At 51.0% G+C, this 9,693-nt stretch overlaps 1 protein-coding gene across 1 annotated transcript; it reads right to left on the bottom strand.

Moving 5' to 3' along the window:
- Positions 1-475: 475 nt before the first annotated feature.
- On the bottom strand, positions 476-8,123 carry znf750 (zinc finger protein 750). Its single transcript, XM_035406506.1, has 3 exons — positions 7,864-8,123; positions 1,771-3,396; positions 476-1,563 (listed from the first exon to the last, which is right to left on the bottom strand). The coding sequence occupies exons 2-3, from the start codon at positions 3,198-3,200 to the stop codon at positions 909-911; spliced, it is 2,085 nt and encodes a 694-aa protein (XP_035262397.1). The 5' UTR covers positions 3,201-3,396; positions 7,864-8,123; the 3' UTR covers positions 476-908.
- Positions 8,124-9,693: the final 1,570 nt, after the last annotated feature.

Below are 9,693 nucleotides of genomic sequence, written 5' to 3'. Positions count from 1 at the left end.
AGTACAGTGTTGCTGTAACAAACCGCCTGAAACCTGTATCACAAAGCAGAGCCCCATGAAGTTCAGAAGCACAAGGGACAGAAGTAACACAGAAGGTGATTATTTGGTGAGTTCACTGAATCTGTCGCCTCAGAAAATCTCCAAAAAACTCTAAATAAAAACTCAAAAATCTCATAGTCACAAAAACAAATTGCTCCTATTTTTCTATCCAGTAACTGATAACAGAAAGTCAGTAGAGATATACACCCATAAAAATATGTATATACATATATATATATATATATATTTCTTTATTAAAGTAGGTCAGTATGTACAGATTACCATCACCTAGTGCTGGGCCCGTAGGTTAGAATAAATATATGTCCATCATATTTAAATAACAAAACCAACCTGTCCGGGACTCTGTCTCTAGGACTGTTACTGCAAGACTTAATTTTATTTTGTTTTTAAAAAAGAACAATACTGGATATTTAATTGCAGTCCATTAGTCCTGTGTGTGGACAAGGCCCTCTTAAGTCTCAGAGAATGCAGGCAAACACACAAACATGTCACATAAGCAATTACATTTGAATCAGAAAAGGTCTTTCTTAACAAAATATTTTACGTTAACAGTGACAGTCTTGGAGTTTTACTGGACACCTGTGCTTCCTTTGTGTCTGCACATTGGCCAGTTTCACAAGCTGTGCTTAGTGATTCGCTTACGAAGCACCCCAATGAACCCCAACAACTGAACAGTTTGCACTGGAAGGCATTGCTTGGCACAAGTCTTGCGGGCCCAATCAGGAGTGAGTCAATGAGAGGAAGCGGTGGTGTTCGTCTCTAATCGGTCCGACGCCCTGCCGACCGGAAGCGGCATTAATAGAGTGCATGGGTCCAGTTGGGCCGTGGCTGGGCCGACGCTCTGCCGATCAGGAGCAGCGCGGTCTCTTCCTCAGGGTGCGAGTGGGGTGTGAAGTCTTGATCCTCTTTGTCTGCTGCTGCTGGGCATTTTTATCGACATCGCTGCTATTGGACCTCTTCTGACCTTTGACCCTGGCCCTCGGCTCCGGCGGACTGGCTGCCGCGACGCCCGGGTCAGGGGCGGGGCTCCCCGAGTCGGAGGAGCGCGTGTGGGGCGGGGATTTGGCGTTCGCGCTGCGCTGGCTGGAGCTGGCTAACTGGCAGAGGGCAAACGCTGCCGTCTGCTTCTGCTCGTCACACGTCTCCACATCGCCGGGGCAGTCGTCAAGGGGCGGCCGGCGAACTCTGATCCCCGGGGATCCGTGGGCCAGGCCCTCGGGGGCAGGAGAGCGGGCGAGGGGAACGCAGGGGGCATGGCTAGGTGACGCCCTCAGGGACAGGTTCAGGGGCATGTCCTGTGGCGTGCTCTGCACTGCGGGAGAGCTCCCCCTGCTGCTGTGGAGGTCAACGGCCGGCTCACCCACAGCCTGGTCCTTCTTGGAGAGGTTGAGTGGAAGCATATCGTCTCCTTCGTCCTCATCATCTTCCTCATCTTCCTCCACCTCCTTCTTCTCAGACTCTTTTGGGGCAGAATTAGACATCTCTGCTTGCCTCTCGGACAATCTGGGAAAAATAACATTCTGCCATTTAAAAATGTGCATTCATAAACTGTTGAGAAAACATACATTATTATTAGTCCTATTATTATTATTATCCTTGGTTCATAATAATCATGCTAATGACAATAGTGAGAATAATATTAATAATAATACATTATATTTATGACGCATCCCTAAAGTTAGCTGACAGAACACTTGTTGTGCTTCTCACCTGTCTGACTGGTGCTCATCATCCTCTGTCTGTGAGGGTTCCAGGATGGCCGGCTGTCCGATTGGCTGAGCGGTGATAATTCCGTCCCCTGATTGGTGGGAAGAGGCAGGCTGTGTGGGCCCTTGGAGGGAGCCGCGGGGGTCCTTTTGGGTGAAGTCGGTGGCGCTGGGCCTGTCGGGGGACCCAGAGGCTGCGCATCCCACTTTGGGGCTCATCCTGGGCCTCTTCCCTTCGCCCTGGTCCTGTCCGGCCGCCCCCGCAGGCCCCCCCCGGCTGCCCGCGCAGTCTTTGGGGGGTCGGCCGTGGGGGTCCGCTTGGGCATACGCGTGAGGGTACATCCCGTACTCTCCGGGCCCCAGGTGTCGCGCATAGGCCTCCAGGGGGAGGGGCCCTGTTTCGGGGAAGGAGGGCGGGTGCTGTTCGGCCGGTCGGTAGAGGCCATATGGAAAGGGCGTGGCCTGGTGGAGCGAGTGGTAGTACCTGTAGTGGTGATCCGGGAAGGGGAGGAGCGTGTGAGTGGGGAAGACTGGGCGGGGCAGGAGGGGCCTCTGGTGGTCCAGGAAATAGGGCCGGATTGGATGGTTCCTGTCCTGCTCGTGGAGTCCGGCATGCAGCAGGTAGGGCTGGAAGCAGGGGTGGTGGAGGGCGGGGTCGGGGAACAGGTATGTGGGGTACTCCGGGATCACCCCAGCAGGGTGGGGCGGGGCAGCCTTCTTCTCCTGGGAGGGGTGGAGCTTGTGCTGGAAGCTGGGTGGCGGGGGTGGGCCGGTGGCGGCTGCTGGGGGAGGAGCCACGAAGGCCTGGGCGGGCCTCCAGGTGGGGGCGGGGTGGTAGAAGGCGGAAGAGGGGGAGGGGAAGCGCTCTGATTTTTGCGGTGCGGGAGCCGCGGCGGCGTCTTTGTCAGCCTCGCGGCGGGCGATGGGGGAGAACGCCGAGGGGCGGGTCAGAGCCTCCGGCTGCGGCGGCCGCCTCTCGCCCGCGTCCTCGCCGTTCAGCCGGGCCTTGGGCTCCAGGGGGCCCTGTTCTCCCCCCGCAGGGCCCAGCAGGACCCGTGCCCGCTCCTCGTCTCCACCCTTTCGTTCTGGCGCCGCCCCGGGCCCCAAGGCCACGCCCTCTTCCCTGGGGAGGGGCGCAGTCGGAGGGGAGGTCGCCACCGTTGACGCGGTCACGGCCGCTGGCTGAGGCGGGGGCGTGGCGCTCTTGGTCTCCGCGGAGATGCGGACGGGGGCGGGGTCCAGGGCGGGGGGTTTCACCTGCTTGGACACCAGGGAGATGGAGTTCTTGCACAGGTCGTACTTCATGTGGTTGAAGAGGTGGGACTTCTCGTTGCAGGTGAAGGGGCACTGGAAGCACTGGTACTTGAAGGGCTTGCCCTGTGGCCGCGGAATGTAGTGGGGCTTCTTCGGCTTGCGCTCTCTCGCGGCGCTCATGGTGCCGGACGTGGGTCTGGGACAGGGCGAGGCGAAGGGTTGAGGTGTGTGATTGCTTTTGGGAAAACCCTCAGATTTTTTTTGTCTTCTCCTCCTGTCTCAGAACGGACAGGGGATGCCTTAGAAAAGGTCCGTGCGGGTTTGAATGCTGCAGGCGCTCCCTGTGGTCTCACAGGGGGAAACCCATGACCCAGACCTGCGAGGAGAACCAATCAAAAGCCTGCTGTTTACATGCAACAACAGAGTGTACATGTATATATCACACATCAGAGGAAAATCCAGCTTCACAAAGAGGAAGTTCTCTCCTGTATATTATTCCGATCACCTGGATTTGCTAATTAGCACAATTCATTAGCCAGGAGTTGGAACTAATTACGGAATATGTGATATCACATAATACTGCTCTAAATCTGTGGTGTCTCAATCTGACTTTTCTTCCACCTTGCACAAGTGGATATACTGGAGTATATGGAAATAATATATTTTGTCAAGATATTATGAGATATGTCGCAATATATGGGCAGATATACAAAATAATTCCTCTTTCAGACATGGTAATATATTTTACAAAATGCCCTGCAGGGAAATATAGTTATGATTAACAGTCCATTTGCAAAGTATTGCAGTATATTAAAATTCTGTTTGCTGATTGGTGTGTGAAGCTGTGTTCAGAAAAAGACCCTGTTTCAGTGTCCGGTCTCCGCTGGTAACTGCCCACTTCAGTTTGAAAACTGAACCCTGCACCTTTGCGCCCGCCACGCAGGTTCGTTTCTGCTCGTCCGCGAAAAAACACCAGCCCCTGGGCCAAATCGACCGGTAACAGTTGCCCCGGGCGATGCAGGTTAGCAACTGCGACAATAACAAGCCGGCCTGAAACCGTCGGGGCATGCAAAGCAGGGCGAGGTCCCCGCGGAGAGGCGCTTTGCATAGGGAAATGCGCCTGACCCGCGGGCCAAACTTTAAAACCGCTGCACTTTCCATGTTGCGGCTTGCGCCTACCTCGCCTGTCCCGTCCGGAGGTAACGGGCGTTGTCAGAGAAACTATCCTGAGAGATCGTTACGGCACATTTGCTTATATCTTTTATCTTACTATACTTATTTTTGCCTGTGCTGGCACAGTTAATCCGGTGTTGGTGCTTTTGGCGATGTGGCGTATGCACACTCTGGTCTGGCAATGTTGCTAGCCCGGTCTGGCTACGATGTTCAGTTTTCTCATTTCAGGCTTTCAACTCTGGATGTGAGCATTTGAGTGTAATGTAATTCAATGTAATGTAACATTTAGTGTGTATGCTCAGAGGATGTTAGCACCCCCGCCCCTCCCCTGCCGCCTCATCGGATTGATGGTGTGTGTTTAGGCTATGTGTGTGTGTGTGTGTGTGTGGGGGGGGGGGGGTACCTGCAGTGACTCGCCTCCCTCGCTTACAGCGTGAGAATCTGCAGCATCCCATTTCCCATGACTTCACCCCCCACCGCTGACACACACACACACACAAGCACATACATAAGCACAGACACACACACACACACAAGCACATACATAAGCACACACACATACATACATACATACATAAGCACACACACACACACACGCACAAGCACATACATAAGCACACACACATACATAAGCACACACACACACACACACACACATACACCCAGTGCTGGATGCCTGATGATGTCATCATCCCGCATCAAAGGCGGACCCATCTCTCTCTCCCATCTCATCGGAGGGGGGGTATGTGGCAGACAGGCCAGGGTGGGGTGAAGTTATGCTGACTAGTAAACAGGAAAGACAGTGTGACCTTTGACCTGTACCTGAGGAGCGGGGCTGCGCAGGAGCTGAAGTGTGTCTCAGCACAGGAGTCATGTGTGCGCGATGCACGGCCTGCCTCTCAGTGGCAGTGAGTGACACCTTACAGTCATTGAAATATATAGAGACCCCCCCCCTCCCCCGGTGGTGAAGTGTTTCCCAATAACTCTTAAACCTTCCTTCCTTTTCCCCTCAGAAGACGGCGTGACGGTAATCGCGTGAGGCTCGGCAGCAGCCACTTCCTGGTCTGCGTCGAGGACGAGTCCCCGTCTCAAGTATCCTGAGGGAGACAGAATACCTAGCTGCAGGGTAAAACCTGACTCTCTCTCTCTCTCTCTCTCTCTCCCATCACACTGACAGAACCCATCCCTTTTTTTACCCGCGACTCGATTACACACAGACGCTCCTGCCGCCGTTCCTTTCTGCGACGCTCTCAACTTTTTCGGAACGCCAGAGCTCCGCAATGCACCAGCAGAAAGAGAAAAAGAGCGCTCCCCGGAAAAGAACGCGTGAACGGGGAAGTGAATAAATAAGCCCCCTTTCAATGGCTTTCCAATGGGAGGAGTGACCACAGGCCGTGTGGTGGCGTAGTGTACGATACATTACAGACATTTCAGCGGACTTCAGAGTTCTTACATAGTGTCCTCTATCCTTTTACAGCTGGACATACACTGAGGCAATCCAGGTTAACTGCCTCACTCAAGGATACAACGGCAGTGTCCTAACTGGTCATTTAACCTGCAACCTCTGTTACAAGACCAGTTCCCTAACCATTTTACAACACCACCTGTTTGTATTAAGTTTGCATTTGCACAAGAAAAATTAGTCCATTTTCAACACCAAGAAATATACTCTTATCCTCTTTAAGCCTTTAAGATTAAGTATTTGGGGGGCATATTGGCCTGTTGAAGAGTATGTTTTTTGGAATGTTTTTTCAAAATCATGTCAGTGTTCTAAAACTTAATTGCTTTCAGTTACCATGATTGTGACATCACCATTAGAATGTTCAGTTAAGAACCTTGTGATCACACATTCGTGGAACATCCAGGAACAGAAAGTGAATCTGAATGTGTCAATCAGAGGGTGTTAACTGCTTTTAAAGGCATTGAGAACACCTGCAGTGAAACCCAGAGTTTTGCGCAGAGACCAACCCCCCCTCCCCCCCCCCCCCCCCCCCCCCCCCCCACCCCAAGCGAGGTCCTAGGAGTGCTACTACTGGTTCTCCCGGCTCTTGAACCCGCAGGTTTTTGATGCCCCGCCCATCCTGTGTGCTGTCGCAAGAAGTCGCTGCTCAGGTTCCCCGGGGAGACCGGGCTGTGATGGGGGGGGGGGGTGGTAGGAGGGGGGGACCACTCCCTGCACACGCTCGCGCTGATTAAAAGGATCTATCAGCTAATTGGATAGATACAGCTCTGCCCCACGTCAGGCAGCATCAGCAGGTATGCCCCGCGCTGAATGTGTACAATCACATATCTGCTCAGCAAGGATGGGCAGTGTTTTAAGCAGAAGTATTTCAAATATGCATTTCATGTGAAAACATTTGTTTGCCTCCTTACTTTCCTTTTTGTACGGTTTATGCCTTGACACCTCCACAATTTTAATTATAGTCCATAGATGCATTTATCTGGAAGATGTTTTGTAGTTTGTGACTAAATTACATTTAAGTGTATTTACCCATACTTTCTTTCCCCCAATGTTTCTTCTACATTTCCTATATGACCTGGCTTGATACAGTGCTGGATACTATTTAGTTTGTAGGTAAATGGTCAACACTAGGCTCTTAAATGGTAGGAAAATGGTGAGCATTGCTTGGCTGAATGTCCTGTTTTTCATCATTATGTAATGTTTATGTTGTGTTGTTTTTAATATGATAGACGAGGCCCTTGCATGTTGTAAACTGATTAAGCCCTGGTTAGCCTGAAGCAGTGTTCTCTTGATCAGGAAATGCCTTATATGTTCCTTAAAGCAAAAAAAAGGCAAACGCTACAGGTTACTGAATTATTCAAATGTTTCAGAAAAAGAAGCCCGTTTTGCTTCGAAGTTGTTTTGGAACAGCACCCCGCGCTACAGGACCAATAGGATTGGCATGCTCAGTAGTGCTAATCAAATTCAAAATAAGATTGTGTAACAGGTTAAAGATCTTTATTGTTTTTTCATTTTCTTTTTACAGATTTATAATATTCTTTAGTTTTATTTTGTTTAAAAAAAACTTTTCATATTTTGTTGTTTCTGGTCTGTTTTTTTAATGAACAGTGCTGGGGTGTATGAGAGCATTAAAACCCCCCTTTCAGCCACTTCCTGTAATCAAGCTGCTTTGAAGCTGTAATGGCAGTCTATTTGCCTCCAGTCAGATCCTGGCTAATCCAGGGAAGCCGCAGGACTGTTTGACGGGGACGCGTGTGAATCCTGTTAGTCCTGGGCAGTCCGGGCGCCGGTGCCGGTCAGGCCAGGTGTGTCTGCGTGCCGGCAGCGCGTAATGCCAAAATAATTACGGGGCGACAGGTGCGCGCCCTCGCTCCCCGGATAAACCGTACCTCTCTGCCGCCGAGCTCGCCCGCGCCAGCGCCGCCTGCCTCTAACACCGGCGGTATCCAGCGTCCCTGGCCAACACCGCAAATGCCTAACGCCGTCTGCTGCTACCGTCAGCCATTTCGAACCTCCGGCAACCTCGCTCGGTGCTTTTCCCACCAGCGTCTTCTGTGTCTAGCCCTCTGTGACTCACGCCTCCTGTGCTAAATGCCACCGTTGGCTGATGCCGTGCCACACAGATGAATGTACCCGAGTGCGACACAGACATCCTGTCGATCCTGTCCTTCTCGCCCGTACGCGTAATAGGTAAAGGGAGCGTCTTACCTGTGGAGTGGCGAAGTTGCTTTCCTTAGCGGCTGGGGGAACACGGTGACACCTGTCTCGGGCTATCCCGCGCGCGTCCCCAGTGCTGCTGTCCCGTGTGGTTTCCACCCGTCCCGGCCGCGGGAAAACTCGACGGGCTCTGCGGTGTTAGCGCCTCTGCCTGAACGGCTGCTGCCGTTCGCTGTCCTGCGTGTGAGTCTGAGTCTACCTGCTCTGTCCCTCGCTGCTCTACCTGTCCTGTCTGACGTGTCTGCTCCAGAGGGCGGGGCTTCCACACAGGTAGAAGAGCCCTGAGGCTGCACCCGTGCACCTGATATTAGTCCGGCCCCGAGCCATGCTTCAGCTGCGCACTCACGCCTACGCAGCGCGCGTGCACACCTGCGCCGCGCGCACCTGTTTCCAACCGGACTACCTGCCTGCCTGCCTGCCTGCTACAGACAGGTGCATTTCCACACAAGAGCTTGGAGAGTGTGTGTGAGTGTGAGTGTGTGAGTGTGTGTGAGTATGTGTGTGTGTTTGTGTGTAAAACTCTTTCTCTGTTCAGGTGGGTGCTGGCTGGGGGGGTGGGGTGGGGTGGGGGTGGGGGGGGTTGGGTGGAGTGCCGGGACAGGACGTGAAACAGGCACAGCCTGCTGGACTAGGAGCAACCCAGCCCAGAGCAAGCTGCATCACACACATACATACACACACACACACACACTCACATGCACAGACAGACACATGCACACACACTGCATCTGCTGCTTCACTCTTGCATTTCAAAAATTAAAATTATGGTGCTCCTTTCATTCTGATTCCAGCACCACTGCTCTTAGTTTTAAATATAAAACATTCAACACTATAAATATAAAATCAGCTCTAATGATTGTTTTGATGTTTTCAATTTATTGAAATGCAAGTCCCACCCTATGGGTTAGAAAACAATACATCTGAATTATTTTTTAGAATTTATTTTATTAATTATTTTTATGCTTTTTTTTTTGGACTTTGGAACTTAAAGAGCAGCTGGCTATATTTTAAACCCAGGGAACAGTTTCATTTGGACACGTCAGTCATTCAGAAATCAGACATTGCCAGTGCTTCTGGAATCCAGATTGTCTGAGAGATATTAATTCTATACTCACAAGCAGGTCACTTCAGGACTCATTCATCCATAATACAGCCATTATCCATAATGTACCATAATGTATCCATTATTTAGAATGTATGATCAGTCATATGTATTTGCTAACAAACACACTGTCTACAGTCTTTACAAAGCTAGCACAGAATGCCTGTGAATGAAACACTTTTTTTAAACAACCCTTTTTTTTGTTTCATTCTCACATCACAACTTTCTAGCTGTGGTGTCAATAGTTTTTTTTCATGTTTTATAAATGTTTTTACGACCCGACGAAATCACAGGAAGACAACGTTTTGGAAGGCCAACAACGTTTTACAATGTCGATAGAAAGCTTTGTGAAATCGTTAAATGTTGCAATAGCATTTTTTCCCCCGGAATTATTAGTAAAACCCCAGTCAGACACACTGGCTAACAAATAAGAGATGGGATTGACCATGTTTCCCCAGCTACCACCACATCATTCACCACTACCTTACCGCAACACTGCAAAACACTGCAATAAAATTTTTACAACCTTGCTACAACATTGCCAAGCCGCAGTATAGTCACATGCCTGGGCCTGGTGTATTTGCTCCAGTTAGGTTGGTCAGAGATGAGGGCTGGCGGGGAAGGGGGGGGGGTGGTGATTGATAGAGGGGAGGAGGTCATTGGGGAGTGGGGGTGACAATGTTAATTCTCTTGTAAACACAAACAAGGATGTTTTCCCT

This window comes from Anguilla anguilla, chromosome 2 (genome assembly GCF_013347855.1).
Source record: "Anguilla anguilla isolate fAngAng1 chromosome 2, fAngAng1.pri, whole genome shotgun sequence".
In the NCBI taxonomy this organism is placed as follows: Eukaryota; Metazoa; Chordata; class Actinopteri; order Anguilliformes; family Anguillidae; genus Anguilla; species Anguilla anguilla.
This window is presented reverse-complemented; position numbering and strand designations above follow the sequence as displayed.